At 38.6% G+C, this 23,013-nt stretch overlaps 1 protein-coding gene across 1 annotated transcript in view; it reads right to left on the bottom strand.

The window, feature by feature from the left end:
• The window catches only part of LOC149151318 (uncharacterized), a 423,245-nt gene that overhangs the window by 328,771 nt on the left and 71,461 nt on the right, over positions 1-23,013 (bottom strand). The window contains 1 exon segment of the mRNA XM_089438966.1: positions 14,728-14,814. Within this exon segment, the coding sequence (XP_089295092.1) occupies positions 14,728-14,814 (87 nt within the window).

Raw genomic sequence — 23,013 nt, 5'->3', positions numbered from 1 at the left:
GGCTCTATTCCCGTTTATTATTGGAGCATCGGGCCTTTAACCGTTCGTAGGTGCCAAGGCCTCCGCCCCTGAATGCTATGGATGGGTCGTCATTTCATTCACACGGTGGCTTATATCCATGAATCGAGCATTAATTTTGGCCATAAGTCACGATGTAACGAAGGCCTTTAACACAAGAGCCCACAAGGCATACAGACCATACGCATAACTTAACACTCAGTCGTTTAGCTGGGCGGGTGTCGAACTGGAGTGGGTTTTTGAAGGGGATTCAGTCTATGCTATCGAACTTTTGATATTGTTGTGATTGACTGACTGTATTGCTCATTTACTTCCGGAGATCTATTATAAATACCACATCGGAGGTCATGAGTTCGATTTAGCAGCAGGCTTCTACTAAAAAAATTAAGGGCGGTGCTCCAAAATTTCATTTCTTCGGATTGCATTCAGAACGTCTTCCTCAATACTCCTTTCATCATGTGCGTACCAGCCTTGACTCGGCTTGATGTGCCCAGAAAATCCTTGCAGTTCAACATCTAAATCTCATCACCACATCAACCTTTGCGTCGGCTGAACATCATTACTAATGAGATTGCTCTTGAAGTCACAGGTTCTATTACCGTAAAAGCACTACCATTCACACATGTAAGGATAATCTCCTACGCAGGGATACGAATACAAAGTATTGTTGCCTCCGTTAGTATTACGTTCAATTGGAACGACGCGGTATCTTTTGCAAGGAGAGAAATATAACAAACTCAGTAGCAATTTCGGAAGAACCCATCATTTTAAATGTTGCTGCTTCATGGCAATTAGAAAAGAGCACATGCAGCCTTAGTTACTTCTGTTTGGGACTTTTGTTATGTTCAAGACATTAAAAGACAGACTTGAAATCTGTTTAGGCTATGCCCAGGAAGCTTCGAACCCTACTGTTAACGGCAATTTATTTCTTTAAAGAACAGAATAATACTATTGTCAAGGATATTTTGTGGTAAAGAATCAGGGTTCCATTAACCCAATAGCCTAATGTTGAGAAGAGAATCAAGGGCGGTACTATAAGGAAGAGTGTCCTATTAAATTCGGTGTTCCTAAAACTAAGGTTTTTAACAAAATCCAATTGAAGTCTGCAGATACTGCATATGCACTTAAGGTTTCCTGGTCTGAGCAGAATGAAGGATACACAGAAATCTAATATAAAATTTTGAAATAATTCTGATTACAGTATTTATAATTCTTATTAAATACAACTGTAACCTTATTTTAACAGGTCCGAGAGTTTGAGATGGCTCTAATACCAGAATGTAGGAGCCTTAATTTCAAATTAATTTCAAAATACCAGAACATGAAATTTAAAGACTGAATTTAAATAATTAATCTAATGAATACCAACCTGTCTACTCTACTGCAATTGTTCTGATACAATTCGCTCTACTGCAGTTGTTCTGCTGCAATTCTTGTTCTGGCTGTGTTACCAAAACGGCCAAAACCACCCTCCCGAATTGGGTACAACATAGGTACTCAGTCTCAGAATGCTTTCCAATCGAAGCAATCTGATCCCTCGTGCCCAAAAACTCCAGTACAATCAAGACTCAAGAGTGTTTATATCTCTGTGTTAAAATTGTTCTCTGTTTTTCCTCCCCCCCTTCTCAAGATTTCCTTCCTCCTTTTAGTTCTTCGTCCACCATCTTCATCCCATCTCCGTGTCATTGTTTTGTTACGTGTAATTTTATAAAATCAAATCTCATTTGATTTGTTGATTTTATGTGGATACGTAGATTTTATTTGATTAAAGTTTATTATTATTTTAATAAATTAATTTGATTTATTTAGTTTATAATTTTAATTAATTTTAATTATTATTTTATTAATTTTAATTTTAAATTTTAATTTGTAAATTAAAATTAACATTTTCTTTTAGTTTAAGGATTTATCATATATATGATATTCTGGTGAGGTATTAATTCATTACCTTAATTTATATCTCCTCCTGTAGTAACCAGCTTATATATAGTGCGATACATGCGGGTCCATGCATACGTAGCTATCGTATGGAGGTCTTGTATGTATGCTAATATTCGTACTTTATTTATAGTTATAGGTGGGTAATTACACACTGTGTCATTATTCTTATTGTTTTGATAGATGTTTGATGTATCTCACCCTATAATAATAAGGAACAAAGCTATTAAAGTAAAGGTAACACAAACAGTTATCAAGTTAAAGAGAATTAACATATTCACTGCCCTATTGAATTCTCAACATGGTAACGGAGCTAAGGTCATCAAAGGGCATCATGAAGATCTCTACAGTGAAGAAATTCATCAAGAAGATTGCAAGCCATCTCAAGAAAAGTATCAAGGAAGCATGGAGTTTCTTATTTTCTACAAAGAAGGTATCAATCAAAGAAAAGGATGAAGGTCTCTTCTCAGCTCTCTCTGGCACATTCCAAGATGAAGACATTTGGGTAATTGATAGTGGTGCATCAAGGCACATGACTGGCCACTCCAATCAATTGAAGACCTTATCAAAAGGAAAATACGCTTATTCAATGGAACTTGGAGATAACAAGAGCTATCCCATGAAAGGTATTGGATCAACCTCCATAAAGCTGGAAGATGGAAGCAACATTCACCTCAACAACATTCTATTTGTCCCAGGTTTGCACAAGAATTTACTTTCCATTTCAAGTCTAGAAGAAAAGGGTGATAGAGTAGCTTTCATTGATGGTAAGGTCGTTGTATGGAGTAAAGACTCAAGTATAGATCAAGCTAAGGTCATTAGCATTTGAGAAGGAAGCCTTTACAAACTAATGTCTCCTATGGCCCAAGCCCTGGTTCACATTGAAATTAGCCCATGTGAACACTTGCATGGAAGATTTGGTCATCGACATTTCAAAATCCTTCCAACTCTAAGTTCCATGGTAGACAGAATTCTGAATCTAAAGGAAGATCACGAAGGAGTTTGTAAGGGATGTGCATTGAGCAAGAATACCAAGAGACCATTTGGAAGCAGTGCTTCACGTTCAAAAGAAATCTTTGATCTCAATCATTCCGATGTCAGTGGCCCTATGACTCCTAAATCTCTTGGAGGTCATCTGTATTATGTCACATTCATTGATCATCATTCGAGAAAATCCTGGTTTTACTTAATGAAAACCAAGGACGAAGTATTTTCAAAATTTCAAGAATTCAAAGCAGAAGTGAAAAACCTTATAGGAAAAAGAATCAAGATATTAAGATCTGATAATGGAGGGGAATATACATCCAAAGAAATTATAGCATTCTGTAAGGAGTCTGGGATTAAGAGGGAGTTGATAGTCCCATACAATCCCGATCAAAATGGAGTTGCAAAACGAAAGAATAGATCCATTGAAGAAAGTGTAAAAGCAATGTTACACGATCAGGATCTACCTAAGATTCTGTGGGGGGGAAGCCACGAAGACAGTTGTCTACATTCAGAATCAAATTCCCCACAAATCTCTAGACAACAAAACTCTGGAAGAAACGTTCACTAGAAAGAAGCCATCTATAGATCTTTGGGTGTCCTGTATATATCCATATACCAAAGGACAAAAGAAAGAAGTTGGATCCTTCTGACATGAAGGGAACATTTGTTGGGTATAGAAACTCATCAAAAGCTTATACGATCTACATGAAAGATGGACATCACATAGAAGTCATTCGTGATGTCATATTTGATGAAAGCATAGCATTCAAAAATCAAAGGAACTTTCCATAGACTCTGATGATGAAGAACTTCAGATATTTGAGGAGGAAGTTAACAAAGGGGAAGAAGTATCACACCATGAAGAAGAAGGTCCCTATGAGCCTATTCAACCTGTGGTCATCCATCAAACTAGAAAACGGCCTAATTGGTTGAAATCTACTCTACTTGATGCAGAAGGTCATGAGGCAGCAAAAGGATCTTTTAGAGAAAGCAAGGAACCCAAAAGATATTTTGGGTATGTTGCATAGATGACAAAACTAATAGAAGCAGAACCATCCACTTTTGAAAAGGTTGTAAACAATCAGGAATGGAAAGATGCCATCAATAAAAAGTATCAATCTATAATGAAGAATGGAGTCTGGGAGATCGTACCTAGGCCTAAAGACAAATATGTGGTTACTTCCAAGTGGATCTATAAGATCAAAAATGTCGTTGATGGAAGTATGGATAAGTATAAAGCAAGATTTGTGGCTAGGGGCTTCTCTCAACATGAAGGCATCGACTATGAAGAGACATTTTCTCCAATAGCAACATATACAATGATCCAATCATTAGTCTCTATGGCAGCATCGATGGGATGGAACATCCACCAAATGGATGTCAAGGCTGCGTTTCTGAATGGCACAATAGATGAAGAAGTCTATATAGAGCAACCCTTGGGATTCGAAGTTAAAGACAGGAAGGCATATGTTTGCAGATTGAAGAAAGCATTATATGGCCTCAAGCAAGCACCAAGGGCATGGTATGCTAGAATGGATGCATACCTACAAAGAATAGGCTTCACAAAAAGCTTTGTTGATTCGAACCTTTATATTAAGTTTGTAGATGGTGAACCTGTAATCATTCTTCTATATGTAGATGATCTTCTCTTGACAGGTGAGGAAGGTCGAATTGAAGAATGTAAGTGTTGATTTGTGGTAGCATCAGATGTGCTGTAGCCATGAAAATTGGTGGAGAGGCTAAAGCACATGAGATCTCCAAGACACAGAAATGGTTTGGGGAAATTCCACCCGGTTAGAGAGATATTAAAATAATTAATATTTTTAATGGAGTTTCTAAATCTAAACTTAGAAAAATTATAATATTAATGGGTATTAATATAAAATTGGGTGAAAATGTTCTAAATGACATGGATCAAGCCAAATCTAATCTTAGCCATTGATTAGAGACTTAATCTCGGTCACTGAAGACTCAACAAGAAAAGTATAAGAGGAGGTTTGAGGGTCAGTTGGAGATACATCAAGATTGATCAGTCAGTTCGATTTTCTGGAGCGGGGCTTGCTGAGAAAATTCGAACAAGTGATCTGTTGCAGCAAAGAGCAGTGAGTATAGAGCAAAGAGGCAGAGATAGCAACAGAGGGTCAGCACAGTGACTGAAGAGGCTACGCAGAGGCAGCAGGAGCCACGCAGAGGCAGCTAGAGACTGCGCAGAGGCTAAGGGGCCTGTGTGGGTGACGCAGAAGGCCAGAGAGCTGACGCAGAGGGTTCTAGAGCTACGTTGAGGCTAGCAGGGCTAACGCAGAGCCTTGGAGAAGCGTCGGAAGGATTTTCGTGGGGCAGACTTGCTGAATATTTGTCTCCGAGAAGAGGTATTACTGTCGTGTAACAATCTTTGTTGGGTGAGCCAGTTCATCACCCTAGTTGTACTCAATAAATCTACATAATAATAAAACCCTCGAAACTGTTGCACCGGTTTTCCCGCATTGGGTTTTTCTGGGGACAATTGTCCAAAAAATAACGATGTCCCTTGTGTGTTTGTCTCAGTGTTTTTCAGCGGTTGATCTGTACATGAGTTAAGGTTGCATTTTTTATTATTTTTGATATTTATATGTATAAATAACTTGTTAATGGAATAAACAAGTAGGAGAAATAAACCAGATAATGTAGTAGGGATTTCTAATGTGTCAGACTTAGAAATTTCAACATGGTATTAGAGCATTACAGATCACAGGAGGACTGAAGGCATCAGCGATATCGGAAATTTGCAACAGTAGCAGTTGTCCCAAGAGACAGAGCTGCTCCTAAGCATAAGGCAGTAGAGAAGAAGTGACACAAAAGGGCCTACGTCATCATTTCGAGCCAAAGAGAGGGCCAGCGCAGAGGCAGAAAATGGCAGAAGAGGCTCACGAAGAGCCACGTCATCCTACTCAGCCAGGTAGGCTTGACGCAGTTGGCCAGAGGAGTGATTCAACCTTTGCATGGATTGCGCGAAGTTGGAAGGCTCAGTTTCTTCAGTTGTTGGGGCCTAGGCAACTGTGGGCATATTGTGGATTGGGAAGTTGGTGGGGTGTTGTTTCTGTCAAAGCAGAACAATACCTAACGGGACAGAACCAAGGCAGAGGGAGTCACTGCCTTGACGGATTTCTAGCCAAGAAATCCAGATCCGAGTTCCAATTGCAAAGAGAATTGAAGAGGAGCCGTTCGACATTTGGCGGGAAGATTTCCAACAGGGAAATCAGGACTTAGCGGGAGATTTCCAGGAGGAAAGTCGAAACCCAGAGGGAGTCCAGAAGAGGAGCAGAGATGGCAGTAAACAGACTGAGGGATCAAGACAGGTTGGACGGGGCTTCCAACTTTGTCATCTGGAAGGCCAGTATCCTGTCAGTCCTGGATAGGCATCGCATCAAGGACTTCGCCTTAAGAACCGTGGCTATCCCAGAAGACCCAGTTGATAATGACAAGTATGAGGATGCAATGGCGAAAGCAAAGTTCATAATCCTTGATGGGGTCAAGGATCATGTCGTACCACATATTGTTGTAAATAACACGGCAAAGGAGATGTGGGATACTTTGATGACATTGTATCAGGGCACTTCTGTGCAGCAGAAGATGCTATTAGAGAATCAGTTGTGGTCGTATCAAATGCAGAATGGGGAGCAAATAGATCTATACCTCCTTATATTGCAGGAGATTCGGGACCAACTTACTTGCATAGGGGCCACGCCAGATCAGGAGTTCATGGTGAGGACCGTCCTGAATGCAGTCTCCAAGGAGTGGGAGACATTTGTCCAAGGCATTTTGCGCAGAGCTACTCTTCTGGGATGGGAAGAGATGTGGGCAGCTCTTTGCCAAGAAGAGATCAAATGATTGACCAAGGCGAGGAGTAGCAACAAAGGAGGTCGAATCAAGAAAGAGGAGGATGTGGCTCTGGCATCTGCGGGACAGTAGGGGAAGAGGAAGAAGAAGGACATCTCCAAGGTAAAGTTCTTCCATTGTGGGGAGTTTGGTCATTATGCAACCCAGTGTCCCAGGAAGAAGAATAAGGGAGAGGCTTCTGACTCCAAGGTAGCTCTGGCTAAGGCGGAGAAAGGAGACGAGGCTGATGACGACTATGCCATGAGTGCTCATGCACCTCTAGAGAAGAGTTGGGGTGACATCGAGTTATAGTCAGGAGGACTACAGAAGATGAGGAGCAGGATCCTTGAGGTACCCAAACCCTTGGATCATATCCGGCTACAGGAGCCCCGAATGACAGTAGCAAGATGATGGGTGTCAATAGAAGCAAGATGCGATGAAGGACAAGGCAGTGCTAGAGTGCAGAGGTCTATAGCAACACAGTGGGGGTTGCAGCAGTGCGAGAGGCACAGAGGTGGTTACAGTGGTGCAAAGAGGCATAGAGGTGGTTGCAGCAGTGCGAGAGGCACAGAGGTGTTTGTAGCAGCGCACAGGTGACAGAGGGAGCACAGGATAGCAGCAGAGGTAGCTTCAGCATCAGTTACTTACTTCTCGGTAACTAAGTTGCAATGCAGCAGTTAGCAGTGGTAGTGATGTTGAGAGGGAGTTGTAGTACAGATGTAGCAGTGGCAATGGTAGAGCCATGGGCAGTAGTACAGGAAGTAGTAGTGCAGTGGATGTTGGGCAGCAGGCCAAGCATCAACACAGGTACCAGTGCGGAAGGATCAGTGTGATGTTCAGTGGTGGAGCATTACTAGAGCACATTCCTCGCTAAGAGGGAGTGTTGATTTGTGGTAGCATCGGATGTGCTCTAGCCATGAAAATTGGTGGAGAGGCTAAAGCACATGAGATCTCCAAGACCCAGAAATGGTTTGGGGAAATTCCACCTAGTTAGAGAGATATTAAAATAATTAATATTTTTAATGGAGTTCCTAAGTCTAAACTTAGGAAAATTAAAATATTAATGGGTATTAATATAAAACTGGGTGAGAATGTTCTAAATGACATGGATCAAGCCAAATCTAATCTTAGCCGTTGATTAGAGACTTAATCTCGATCGTTGAAAACTCAACAGGAAAAGTATAAGAGGAGGCTTGAGGGTTAGTTGGAGATACACCAAGATTGATCAGTCAGTTCGATTTTCTGGAGCGGGGCTTGCTGAGAAAATTCGAACAAGTGATCTGTTGCAACGAGGGGCAGTGAGTACATAACAAAGAGGCAGAGATAGTGCCAGAGGGTCAGCGCAGTGACTGAACAGGCTACGCAAAGGCAGCAGGAGCCATGTAGAGGCAGCTAGAGACTACGCAAAGGCAGCAGGAGCCACGCAGAGGTAGCTAGAGACTGCGCAGAGGCTAAGGGGCCTGCATGGGTGACGCAGAAGGCCAGAGAGTTGACGCAAAGAGGCAGAAGGCTGACGCAAAGGGTTCTAGAGCTACGCTGAGGCTAGCAGGGCTAACGTAGAGCCTTGGAGAAGTGCCGGAAGGATTTTCGTGGGGCAGACTTGCTGAATATCCGTCTCCAAGAAGAGGTATTACTATCGTGTAACAATCTTTGTTGGGTGAGCCAGTTCGGCACCCTAGTTACTCAAGAAATCTACATAATAATAAAACCCTCAGAACTGTTGCACCAATTTTCCCGCATTGGGTTTTTTCGGGGATGGTTGTCCAAAAATAACGGTGTCCCTTGTGTGTTTGTCTCAGTGTTTTTCAGTTGTTGATCTGTATATGAGTTAAGGTTGCATTTGTGTTTATTTTCGATATTTATATGTATCAATAACTTGTTAATGGAATAAACAAGTAGAAGGAATAAACCAAATAATGCAGCAGGGATTTCTAACATGTCAGACTTAGAAATTTCATAAATAAGAAGCAACTTGCAGCAAAATTTGACATGTAGGATCTTAGGCTGGTGCATTACCATTTGGGACTAGAAGTCTGGCAAGGGTCGGATGAAGTTTATTTGGGTCAAGGGAAGTACGTGATCAAGATGCTGAAAAGGTTTGACATGATGGATTGCAAACCTATGACCAACCCGATGATAAAAAACTTGAAGAGACTAAGGAGTTCTGAATCTAGCCCTGTGGATCCTTCCAAGTATAGGCAACTTATTAGCTCATTGATGTACTTGGTGAATACTCGACCAAACATATGCTTTGCAGTAAACGTTCTTAGTCAATTCCGAGTGGAGTCGAAGCATGATCATTAGGTAGCAACAAAACATATTCTAAGCTATCTGCGAGGAACCATCCATTATTGTCTAAAGTATGATCGAAGGAATGATGTCCAACTGATTGGATATATAGATTCTGACTGGGGAAGGAACACTACAGGAGGATGTTTCAGTTTGGGATCCTCCATGATCTCATGGATGAGCAGAAAGCAAGACACGGTTGCTTTGAGAAGTGCTAAGGCTGAATATGTTGCAGCCTGTGAAGTAAACAGAGAAGCAATATGGTTGAGGAAGTTGTTATCCGACCTGTTTGAAGGACCGATGAACCCTACAGTGATACTTTGTGATAACACCAGTGGTATACATTTGTCTGATTCATGGAAAGATAAAGCATATAAGCAACAAGTATCACTATATTCGAGAGCTAGTGCAAAATGGTGTGTTGCAGCTACAGTATATCTCCACTAATGAGCAAGTGGCTAACATACTAGCAAAGTCACTTCCAAACAAGAAGCTTGTATACTTTAGAGACAAGCTTGGGTTGGTTGACGTATCGTCCCTAATTGAGAGGGAGAGTTAGACACTACGTTCTTGTCTTCACTTGAGAAGAAAGAATGGAGGATTAGGTAACCATCTAGCATTCGATACTCTTTGATAATGAGGTAGAGCATTTAAAATAAGAGTAGTCGTGGATTGATATTCTTTGAGGATTAGCTACCCAAGATAAGAATAGTCCAACGAAGGTCATACTTGTTGAACACTCAGGTGGAGTATGTACCTTGAGAGACAATGATTATGGTGTCTATAAGTCATTGGTCTCGCCAGCATTGTGCTCTGATCTTATGGAGAGATAGATTTGTTAGTCAAGGCCTTGCTATGTGACAATGCTAGTTAAATATGATGCTAGACAAATGGGTTACCAATCTGACTCCTTTTATGAGATCTCTTCAGAATGAGAATGATCATGTACCTCTCATGAATACCTCCCTAGTTAAGAGGGACTATTGAAAAATGTGTAACTAGGTTCGGTCTTCATAAGTATGAAATGTATTCTTGTAAATTATAAAATGAAAAGAAATTATTATTATTGGAGAATGGGTTTTATGCTCACGTTCTTTTATTTTATAGGTCAAGCACCCATTGAGTGCTTCTAGGGTTTGTCCTAGGTTTAAGAGTCATTTGTCATATATTGAAGACTCTATGGGCACATTGTATCTTGTAAAAAAAATTGTTTTGTCTTTAAAGAGTCGAAATACCTCCAAGATCAAGTTGGCCTAGAAACTGTCAAGTCCGCCTACATAAAGAGCCATGTCTACCCTTGAAGAAACCTACATATAGAGAGGAACTCATCCTCCATTAGACAGACTCTCTCACATCTCATTCTATGCGAAGAAGAGGACTAAGAAAGGATGAAGAAGAAGTCAAAGGAAGTCGAAGTGCTTGGGCTAGTTCTCTCTCTCTCACGTGAAAGTCAAAGCTAGGGTTTTTGCATTTGGATTATCTTTGGTTCGATCTTGGAGGAAAGAGAGAAAGGAAGCCAAGCAAAGGTCACTTAGGGTGTCTCACTAGCCCTAAGTCACAAGGAAAGGCAAGTGAAGGGAAGAGAAGGCCATATGAAGAAGATCGAAGTCTTAAAGAGGAGCAGCAGCAATTGCTGGAAGACAGAATTTTGGATCTGCAATAGGAGGTCGAAGTTCTTGCAATAGGAGGTCGAGTTGATCTTGATCTTGGAGTGTATTTGTCGAAGTCACTAAGTCATGGTATTAGTCAATTGAAGGATCTATAAGAAGAGAAGAGATTTAAGGGTTTTCCCCTCAAGAGGAGGGGTTTTGGCACTGGCTTGCAGCCTATATACTATGTCACTGTTCTTATTGTTTTGATAGTCGTTTGATGTATCTCACCCTATAATAATAAGGAACAAAGCTAATAAAGAAAATGTAACAAAAACAGTTATCAAGTTAAAGAGAATTAACATATTCATTGCCTTATTGAATTCTCAACAAATTTCACATGAGATTTGTTGAAGAAAAGGGGGCATACTCTGTTGGAGAAAGCTTGTACCATTTTAGAGAAGAGAGGGTCGATTTTTGTGGCCATTCTTGGCTGTAGATTCTTTAGATCTGCTACTATAACTATTTCCTGAGTATTTCCTCTTAAGCCTAATTATATCCCTCTTTGCTAGTTTTTCCCCACACTGGGGTTTTCCAAGGTAAAATTTTGTGCGCTTGGATTTCTTGTTTCTATTGTGCATAATTTGTTAGAAGCTCAACTGTGTTAATTGTGCATAGATTTCAGATTTGATTTTTTTGGGTTTTCAGTGAAAATAAAATTCTAGGTATAAAAAATTTATTGGCATGTTAATCGATTTGTTGGGCTTAGAGAAACTAACACATATAGGGTTGCTAGCTGGATGCCTATCAAAGGCGGAGACAAATTTTCTCCTATGGGTTACCCACTTTTTGGTGGGTAACCTCTAGCTCCAACTCAGGGTCGTGCTCACCATAAAGTGTGTGATTCATGTGCTTGAACTAGGAGTGCATGAGATGAGAACTCCAGCAATCCTTGGGGCTCATAGACTTGTTACCTGTACATTCACAGCAACTTGTTGATAGCTATTGAGTAGGGTGTCGATCATCACCCTTGCAATATAAGATAAGATAATTCTAAAATAAAATGTCAGTTGATTATTATGCAAGCACATGAGCATGAACAATATCAAAAGAAGGGTGCACACATAAGAATGCATGACACACAATGCTACTCTAGCCTAAGCTAACATGTCTAGCATACAATAGATCAACTAAGTTAGTCATACAACTAATGAAGCCAACATGTGATTTGATCATTATCACACCCCCTACCCCTATGCTTGATAGAGAGATAGAAAAAGGAACAATCACTAACCATTATCTCATAATACTCAAAGATTGGATCAGAGAAATAAGGGTGGGCGATGGGTCGTGGGATATATTCACCCTTACATGGTATATAGATTAGCAAACTTTGCATATTTTGTCTAATGGTTTGGAATCTTAAAAATATTTTTTTTCATTGAAATTTAATTATTTTATGGATTTTCTTGAAAATCAAGTCATTGAAATCAAACAGGTCCAAGTTGAAACCCAATTTGATATGTAGTTGAGTCCAAGTTATAAAAATATGATTAGAACCTGAACATATCCTTGACACAAGGATCAAGCAATTACTAGGGACCTTAAATGGAAGAACTTGTCAATCAAAGATGTGACATGAGAACATAAGTTCTTCATCAGAAACATCCATAGCTAATCAAGTGTTGAGGGCAACAATTTTTTGAGGAGGGGCGTGTTAAGCACTAGATCTTGGGGAATTACAATTCTATTTTTATATTGTTGTTGTCATTATTGGTCAGCTAGGCCCTTTAATTGAAATTGTGTCTTGTCTCCTATACATACCAAGAAGACCTAGTTTTAGAAGTCATATCATCTCGTGCATTTGCTACATTGCAAAAGGAGGTTTCCCCCTAATAAAGGCTTTTGAAGCTTCATTTTCTTTCATTCTCAAAGGCATAGAGTTGTTTTTTCTTTCTATATTTATGATATTTATAGACCTCACCAATCATGAAGTTGGGTCTCTTCATGTTGCTTGTTTCCTGAGCAGACAAGACAACCAAGTATGGTGTGATATTCCTAATGGCCTTTGATTGGGATGAGGCATGAAGAGACTAAGATCTATGTCTAAACACCTTCCCCATGAAGAAAGAAAGGCATCTCTTATCAAGATAAAGAAAGAAGCTAGAAAAAGAGCCCATTGAGTCTCAATATAGGCAATAGTACATTGTTAGATCTCATGGTAAAAAGGGCATTGAAAGATGAGATGCTCTTCTAACTCCAACTGTTGTAGGTGTCATCCCCAACAAACCTTTTCGGTCACGGGATATGATGATCAGCCTCAACTCGAAGTCTATGACAGCACCCAATATTGGCCCAAGGGGAATCCTAAGGAAATGCATCCAATGTTTGAGCATGTATGAAGGCCAGAGAATAAGGCCAGCTCTCAACGGCATAAAGTTCCCTTGATAAAAGGCCATCCTTGGACCAAAAAATCTTTTGGGTGAGACAAAAATGTATGTAAATTGATGTAAGTCCCACCAAGCATGGCCCCAATATTAATCTCAAAAAAGTCTATAGAATGGCAGCCTCGATGTACAAAGATGTTGCAAACATCGGCATCGGGATAAAATCGGCAAAGGTATGGAAAACCAAAAAATCATGAAAATATTTGTAAAAATCAGCAAACATTGACAAAATTAAGATACCTGCAAAATATTGGTAAAAATCAGCAAACATCGGCTAGGCCAAAAAATCACGAAATCAGGATAAAATCGGGATGTTTGCAACACTGCAAACTAGAAAACTGTGACAAAAAGAAGGCTATGCGATATGTCCCCAGCTAGTAAATATGTGTTGCAACCATTCTCAAAGCCCCAGTGCTCTTGTATGGACATGATTTGGTACCTAGTTTATAATATGAGGCAGTGGCCCTTGATTTGTCGTCACTAGATGAACTCATTGAAACTTGAAAGGGCCCTAAAATATATAATCCCTAGGGTATTATTGAACATCGATTTAATCATTAATGTTAATCTATCTGTGGCCATGTCTAGAGTTCATAAAAAAAAACTTCCCTAGCCTAATGTAAAATCTAATGTTGATTTTTGCTTGTTAAAATGTGCATCATGCAAGTTCTAAGTATTAAAGTCAAACCCTGTAATGATGACTTGAAAGGATTTCATTTTTAGCCGTCCACTTGATCAAAAGGAACTTGAAGTAAATGAGGGTAAGACTTTAAATTATCTTCTTTCCAAGAAGTTTAATGGAAAATGTGTACAGCATTTAATAAAATTAGAACAATAAGAATAAGACAGGCACAATACAACAAGAATGGACCAAAAAAGCATTATAACCAGTGTTTTCTATTGTTTATGAACACAGTAATATGAAATGCCATCAAACTCAACCAATGACTTAATTTGCAGCATATGTCACCATAGAAATTACATGCAGGGTGTGGATGTGGTGGAAAATAAAAATGTGATAAATACTCAAAGCATCTTCAACTCTAAGCAACACACTGGAAAAGAAATTGTTTGCAATAAGAAGTTCCCAAATACCATTTTTGGCATGAGTAATACCTAATAGCAAAATTTTAGTACTATGAGGAAGGGCTTTACTTTACATATATAAAAGTATACAGAAGAAACAAAAAGTAGTTACATTTACACATAAGTAGAATCAAACGAAACACACATCTGGAAGAGGACTGATTCCCCTAATAGTTAATATGATAATCATTCTGCCTTTTACCAAAGAACAATGATCATCCAGTATACAGAAGAAACAAAAAGTAGTTACATTTACACATAAGTAGAATCAAAGGAAACACACATCTGGAAGAGGACTGATTCCCCTAATAGTAAATATGATAATCATTCTTCCTTTTACCAAAGAACAATGATCATCCTGTTAGAATCATTATGACCTTCATACCTATAATGTATGCTTGCTAAAAGAAATAATCTCCCATAATATATTGCATACATAAAATGCAAGTCTTCTATGCTAGAAAAGATCAATATAAAAGAGAACATATTTTCCTGATCAACCTAGTAAGCTTACTTACATACATAGTGGAAGCTCGATTCAAGTGCAATGCTGCAACCATGATCTTATCAATCTTCTCCAGGCTTAAAGGTATAGATTGCAAAGCCTGCAATAGAAAATGCTCATACAAAATAACTACACCATAAATTCTGGTGCTTCTAATGTAACTTTTTCCAGGTTAATTTTATCAGTTTCCAAAAGCTCATACAAGTTATTTATTAGATGGAAGATTTAAGAAATAGATGTTCCTAAACAGGCTGCCATGTTCAAAATTAGATACTAACTTCTATCATGTCCGCATAAAACACATGCCTCAACCTTTCAAACATCAGAAAAAGAGAGAAACAAACAAACATAACTTTGAATAAGAAGGTCAAGACTCAAAACCACAATAACCAGTTCCATCTTTCCATACAAACAGCAATCTCAATATTTTTATAGCTACTCAATTTTCTTACAGTAGAAGACAAGGGTCAAAGTAAAAAAGCCCATAAATACAGAGATTATATCTTGCAATAGGCTTGTCTATGTAGTATCCCCAATTTTTGCATTACCCTGTGACAAGATTAAGAAAGATTTCTAGAGCTTATATCAGCCAAGTCACAGGACTTGGATTGCATTATTTGTGGGCCCGGAGGGTTTTGAGGAGTTTTACAGGGTCCGGCTGAGATCGCTTGCCATTTTTCATCATCAGGATCAGTTCTGCGCAGTTCAATCTTGGTTCCGCTGCATTCCTACAATTTCCATAAAACGAAGTTATTAACGGGCATAGTTTAATTAATATGTTTAAGGTGTTGTTTCAGGTTGATTACTTGGAGAAGCATCTTAGTGTAATAGCTCGTTGCAATCAGGACGAAAAGATCTACAAGGCAGGATGATGAAAAGGGGTTTTGGGAGGCCGGTGTGATCATGGTGGCAGTTTAAGCATTTTCTGGAGATAAAAGTGACTTTAATTAGTAATAAAAAGTCACTTATTAAATAAAAGGAGAAAAAGTGTTTTTATCTAAGGGGTAAATAAAAATGGGCAAAATCAGTTGGAAAATAAGAGGAAAATGCACAAAATGGCTTATTAATAAAATAATAAAAAGAGATTTCTAGAAGATTGGAGAAGATCCGGAAAAATCTTAAAGGTGAGAGAAGGTCATTTCTCAATCATTCTGGTTTATGATTATTTCTTGATGTTTGGTTTGGAAAGTCAGACGAGTTTCTCTCGAAGGTTTCAGGTGAGACTCTCAAATTAGTTTCAATGGATATTCTTTGCCACACTAGCTAGTATTCAGTCGATTTCGGTGGTCCTCCACAACCACCCTAATTGGCTTATTGAGGAAGTTATTCAGACTTTCCTAATGTGATTCAATGCAGATGATTCTTCAACGGATCTCCAAAGTGCCGAAGAGAAATATATTTGTTGGAGTATTATTTGTTTGCAGGTGTTGAATATTGCCAAAGATCGAATTCCTTCCCCAAGGGTTGAGTTGCTTCAGCAGTTTATTATTAATCTCAAGAGATTGATTTCTATTGCATCTGCAAGAGATTATTCAATCTCAAGAGGCCTAATTCAAATAAGGGTCGAATTGTCTTGCAAAAGAGAGGGTCGAGTTCATGGTCTGAGTTGCATTTGAGGGGCTGAGTTTGCTTATTCATTTCCAGAAGTGCCAAGGGGCTTGTTGTCGCCTAAGATGTACACCTGAATGTGGGAAAAGTTTCCAACCCCACAAGGTAGAGTCTTTATGGCGCAGCGCTCAGAATAGGGACTGCCACCTATTCCCTACTCACTCAGTTTAAGCTCTCTCCTAGGCAAGATAAGGGGGGTAGTCCCTAAAAGATGAAATATGAAAGAAAACTTGTTGGAAACAACAAGTCTAGGAGATCTAAGGGCAAGGAAATTACTCCTCTTAGTAACTTGAATTAAGATTAGATGAAAAGTTAGAATATAATTATTGAGCAATGCAAGGAAAAAGATAGATTTCAAGAGACCAGTGCCTTAGAAACATGCCCCAAATGAATTCAAAGATACTTGCACGAATATAAATGATATTTCAAGCTACAAGATAAGCAATGTTGCAAGGAAAAGTTAGTACAAGAAATCAATAGATCAAGATAATTAGATATATTAGCAATGAACCATTTTAAGAACAATTGCAAGGAAAGGGACTTGTGCTTTCAAGTATAGATGATATTCAAAGACAATAAGCTCGAAATGACAAGTGCAGTGATGTAAAACTTGCAATTACAAATTAAGCTCACAATTCCAATTACAATGATCAATGATGATAGATGAATGCAAGATCTATCTAATGTGAGATGCAGGATCTTGGTTAATTTTAATTATATGCCTATGCTAAAGGGTGAAGGCCTTCTCCTCAATTATCGAAGCAAGTCTTAAACAGGGTTGTAGAAAAAAACTGTTGGGGAAGGAGGTTAAGGCCTCATTAACAATACCTACCCAGGAATTATAACGACCCAAGTGCCTCCATTCCTACAAGGGATTGCCCACAAGAGAACTGCAAGGTCACTCGTTTTAACCGTTGAGTAAGGGTCAAGCTTATCAAATTGAATATGAAGAAGGTGGTCCTAAACTTTCTATACAACCAAGCTTATGCTTGGAGGTAAATTTTAAAATGCAAGACTAAACCTAAAATGATGATGCAAATGATGATTAGATTGCTTCAATAAGATAACAATTATGGAAAAATGCTTCAATATGGGAAAATAAACAACTTATAACCAAGCTTATTGAATATTCACTTGGGGCATAAGAATATAAGATTCCAATAATGAACCAATGAAGCACTTTAGAATTACTCAAATGAAACAATGAGACAATTCAAATGCCTTTAGTTAGAGTGCTCATTAGGATTATTCAATTATATGATATGATGATTGAAACAAGTGAAAACAAAACAATGCCATAAGCACAAGTAAACAATGGCAAATGAGATTGCTAACAATGAAACAAGATGCAACTTGTTGACCACACTTTGTCAACAGTCCAAGAAGCAAAGTACAAAACACCAGCAAAAATTTTCAAGGATCATTATCATTATTCAGCTTCTAGTTTTATCATTGTAAACCCAATTTCTACAAAAGAGTATTGTAAATGATGCTAGTATGACCATTGAGCCATGTAATAACACCTAGGTAAGCCTATGATTTTTGTCAAGGGCTTCATTCTATGGAGTTTTTTAACCTCCTCAAATTATGTGTGTTTGTAAACACGGATAATCAGTAGAGTTTTTCTCCCAGTTATAACCCCAAAGTTAGGGTGGAATTCGTTGACAAGGTCTTAAGTGAGTCCTAGTGTTTATTGAGTCTATGTAAAAGTGTGTTTAGGAATATTTTAGTGTATGGTTACTCAAAGTTAGACACCATGGCTAAATTATTTTATTATAGACTCTTGGTTTCATACTAGATAATATTGTGTCACAGAATTGGGTAGTGCCTTGAGGGTCTATGTCTAAATGTGTATTTCAGCTTCTAAGAGTTGAATTAATTTGTAATATCTTGATGTAAAAAATATTTTAGTGCATGGTTACTCATAGTTAGACACCATGGCTAAAATATTTGAGGGTGGAAAAAATAATTAATCCCCTCTAGTCATTTAATTAATTATTCTGGCAAAATTAAATAAAAATTCTAAGACAAAAAATTAATTAATTTTGAATCAAAAAATAATTGAAGAGAACATAAATTATTTCCAAGTTGGAAATAATCAAAAATTCGTGGGTCAGAGAAAAATTAATTTTTGAAGGACCCCCACAAAGGGAAAAATGGATATTTTAAGAAAATTTGACCCCTTGGACCTTGGTGGTTAAGTCAAAGTGAATTTTTTGAGGATATTAGTCCAAAATATTATTTTTTGGATTAATAAGAAAGGGGTTTTAAGAGAAATTCGAAATTTTCCTCAAAAATAAAAAATAAAAAAACCAACAGTGTAGATGAAATTATTTTCAAAGGAAGATGAACGAACGAGATTATTTTGACAAGGATCAAGCCAACTGGTCGTTGTTTCCACTTGGAGGGGTACTATTCTCTCATTTTCTATATAAGGAAGCTATCAAGCTCCTCATCTCATCTTTGGATGATGTAACAAAACAATTCTACCAACTTTTCATAGATATCTTTCAGTTTCTCCAACTTTGCTACATAAGGGATGAGGGAATTCTTCATTGATTCTATGAGGATTCTTTGAGCCCTTATTTCCCCTTTCATATACTTCGATAGTGCTTGAGCTTGCCCTTGAGATGGTTTGGAGATTGAACCCTTAACATATTCAATAACTTCATTCTCTATGAGGATCAAACCTATCCTCTTTTTCCATGCAAGGAAATTTGATGACCCAACCAGTTTATTGCTCTCCTTGCAGAATGAAGTCATGTTGATAGTAGATTTAGACATAAATATAAATATACTTACTTGTCAAGTGAAGATGCTCCTAGATGATGATATCTTCAACTTGATGCCTTCTTGATGATGTTGCTTCCTTGATGATCTTCTTCAAGGATGTTTGAGATGTGATCTTTGCTTCAATGTGAGGGAGATCACCTTGATTTCTTTGATGATGATGGCAATGCTTCTTCTTCCTTCCTTGGATGATAATGTAGAATGTGGAGGCTTCCCAAGGTGCTTCAAATGTAGAGTCCTTCTTTCAATGGAGGTAGGGTTTTTGAGGTCTTTTTCTTCTTCCAAGAGTTGTGATGATATGACCCTTGTGATGTTATGGATGATCCTCCTTGATGCTCCTTAGTTTGTTTGGCCCTTATGTATCCTTCTCTCAAGTGGATGATCTTCAAGCTACCTCTTCTTGTCTTGTCACTTTAGCTCTAATACCATGTTGAGAAATATAGGGGCAGAGTGATTAGGTGATTCTCTTACTTTAATAATTGCTTGTGATGTATTTTAACTTAACTTGATAAGCTTCTTCTTTCATTTGATTATTATTGTGTTTTCTATCATCAAACAGCTACGAAACAATGAATATCAACAAGACAAGGGAACACAAGATGTAGGTTGTAAGTCAGGGCCAAAACCTCTCCTCTTGAGAGAAAAACCCACAAGAACTCTTCTCTTCTTATAGAACTTCAAATGACGAATTCCAAGACCTAAGACCCTTGTCAAAGACCCCTCCAAGAACTAGTCAACTTTCACAACTTCCGGCAACTTTTCTAACAACTTCAACCCCAGCAACTTCTACAGCAATTTCAACCTCAACAACTTGTTGACTGCAATTTTTCAGCTACTAAAAAAACCCTATCTCTTGCACATGTGGGAAAAGATGGTGATTTCTTCCTTCTTTCTCCTTTGCTTGAACTGGTTCTTTCTTATAGGGAACTCGGCTTGCAAAGTATACCTATTGATGCCCTAACTCGACTACTCTTAGGAAGTCTGCAATTTGATCTAGCTGCTGCAACGGGTGCCCTTATTTTTCTCGCACATGTGAAGGATAATAGCCCAAAGACAGTCCAAAAGTTCGCTTCCTCCTTCTTCTTCATCGCTAGGTATTTAGGCTTCCTTTTTGTCTTCTTATTCTCCTAGATCGAACTTCTTGAGAGTTGAATTGGATCTCCTTCAAGTGAGGTCGATGTCACTTATATATATACTTCTCTTCCAGGTTGAATAGTTGCTTGTAGGCCGACTTGTTCACTCATAAAGGTTGACTTGTTCTTTGGATGATGACGAGGTCTTGGAGGGTCTATATGACACCTTTGACTTTAAAATAATTTTCTTTGACTTGATACAGTACGCCCAAAAGGGTCTTCCATACATCACAATGACTCAATTGACTTGTTGACTCAATGACAAGCCCTCAATGGGTGCTTGAACTATAAATAAATTTACCTTCAGCATGAAACCCATGCATCAATAATGACAATAATGTTGATTTGGGGTAGCATCGGACGTGCTCTAGCCACGAAAATTGGTGGAGAGGCTAAGGCACATGAGATCTCCAATACCCAAAAAGGGTTTGGGCAGATTCTAAACAATTTGAGAGATATTAAAATAATTAATATTTTTAATGGAGTCCCTAAATCTAAACTTAGGGAAAATAAAATATTAATGTGAATTAATATAAAACTGTGTTAGAAGAGTCAAAGTCATGGATCAAGTCAAATCTAATCTTAGTCGTTGATTAGGGACTTAATCTCGGTCGTTGAATTGTCAATGAGAAAAGTATAAGAGGAGGCTTGAGGGTCACTTGGAGAACACACCAAGAGATCAAGATTTCGATTTTGTAGAGTTGGGTTTGAGAAAGTTGAGAGAGTGATCAGAGTTGCAGCTGAGGGGTAGTGAATACAGAAGCAGAGAGGCAGAGATAGCACCGGGAGGATCAGCACAGTAGCCAGAGAGAGGGACGCAGAACCAACCAAGGGTTCACGCAGAGCCAGCCAAGGCTCACGTAGAGCCAGCCTAGAGCTGCGCAGTGCCTCAGAGGGCCAGCGTGAGTGACGCAAAGGGCCAGAGGACTAACACAGTGCCTCCAAAGGCTGACGCAGGCCAAGCCAGAGTGACACAGCGCTAACGTTGGGCCAGAGAGAGCTAACGCAATCCCTAGAGGCGCTAGGGTTTCATGGGGCAGATTGGAGCTGTGGAGCTGCTGGAGTGTTTATCCGGGGTTTCAGCTGGAATATCTACTTCTGAGTAGAGAGGTACTACTGCTAAGATTTTTCTTTGTTGGGTGAGCCGGATTTGGCACCCAGATTGTATTCAAAAACTGCATAATAATAAAACCCTCAGATCGCTGCACCGATTTTCCCGCATTTGGTTTTTCCGGGGACATTGGTCCAAAAACAACGGTGTCACTTGAGTGCTTGTTTTGTTTCCTTCAATTGATGATCTGTAATGTGTTGAGCATGTAATTGTATTTATTTCCAGTATCTACATGGTAAATAACTTGTTAATTGACAAGAAAAGTAGGTAGGAATAAATCAGTAAAGCACATGAAGGGTTTCTAATAGTCAGACTTAGAAACTTCAACAAATAATAATAAAAAAATTATCTTTAAATCAAATACATAAAATCATGATTACGTATGTCATTATGAAGACTGAACCTAATTACATATTTCAACAAGATTTGTATTTCAGTTTGTTCCCTCATAAATTCGGATCATATACCTAGCTGTGGGAGCAAAGGTTTCCTCATAATCAATTCCTTCCTTCTGCGAGAAGCCTCTTGCTACAAACCTTGTTTTGTATTTGTCTATGATCCCATATACAACGTGCTTTATCTTGTGAATCCGCTTTGAAGTGATTGTAGATTTGTCACTTGGCCTAGAGACATTCTTCCAGACATCAATCTTCATTATGGACCGATATTATTCCTACATAGCATTCCTCCATTCTTGACGTTTAGCTGCATCTTCATAGGAGGAAGGTTCTACTTCAATAAGCCTTGCCATGTATGCAGCATATCCAAAATACCTCTTTGGTCTCTTACTTTCCCTGGATGTCCCTGATGTTGTATGTCCTTCTGCCTCTTGAAAAGTAGTTTTTAACCAGACAGGATTGTTCTGACTTTTTGGAACAATTACTCGTTGTATAGGCTCACAAGGACCTTCAACATCTTTTTGAGTAGGTCATGGTTCTTGACCATCATTATCCCTAGAGATATCCTCAAAGATATGTATCTCTTTTTCATCAGAGTCAATCAGAACATCCCTTGATTTCTTGTAAGCTATGTTTTCGTCAAAGATGACATCCCTGCTCACTTCAATTCGACGATCCTCCTTGATATAAATTCTATTAGCTTTTGATGAAGCACTATATCCCACAAAGATGCCCTTTAGACTGGTAGGATCTAGCTTCTTCCTCTTGTCCTTGGGTATATGAATATATACAAGACACCCAAATATCCGAAGATGATCCACACTTGGCTTCTTTCCTGTAAATGCTTCTTCCGGAGTCATGTCATTAAGAATCCTATGAGGACTTCGATTATGTAAATAGATATTAGTCATGCATGCCTTTCCCCATATGAATTGAGGGAGATCTTGATCATGTAGCATAGCCCTGACAAATTCTTCAACAGTACGGTTCTTCCTTTATGCCACACCATTTTGTTCACGATTATAGGAACAATGAGCCCCCTCTTGATTCATGCTTCCTTGCAGAAATCTATTAACTCTTTTGAGGTGTATTCTCCACCATTGTCTGATCTTAGAATTTTGATCTTTCTCTTAGTTAGATTTTCCACTTCATTCTTGAACTCCTGAAACTATTCGAATACATCATCCTTGTTCTTGAGAAGGTATAACCAAGTCTCCTTGAGTAATCCTCAATGAAGGTTACATAATATTGATGCCCAC

Source organism: Pinus tabuliformis, chromosome 9, assembly GCF_031772625.1.
Source record: "Pinus tabuliformis cultivar Carrire ecotype Pingquan chromosome 9, CPIR1, whole genome shotgun sequence".
Classification (NCBI taxonomy): domain Eukaryota; kingdom Viridiplantae; phylum Streptophyta; class Pinopsida; order Pinales; family Pinaceae; genus Pinus; species Pinus tabuliformis.
The sequence above is the reverse complement of the archived record's forward strand: the minus strand, read 5'-3'. Positions and strand labels throughout refer to the sequence as shown.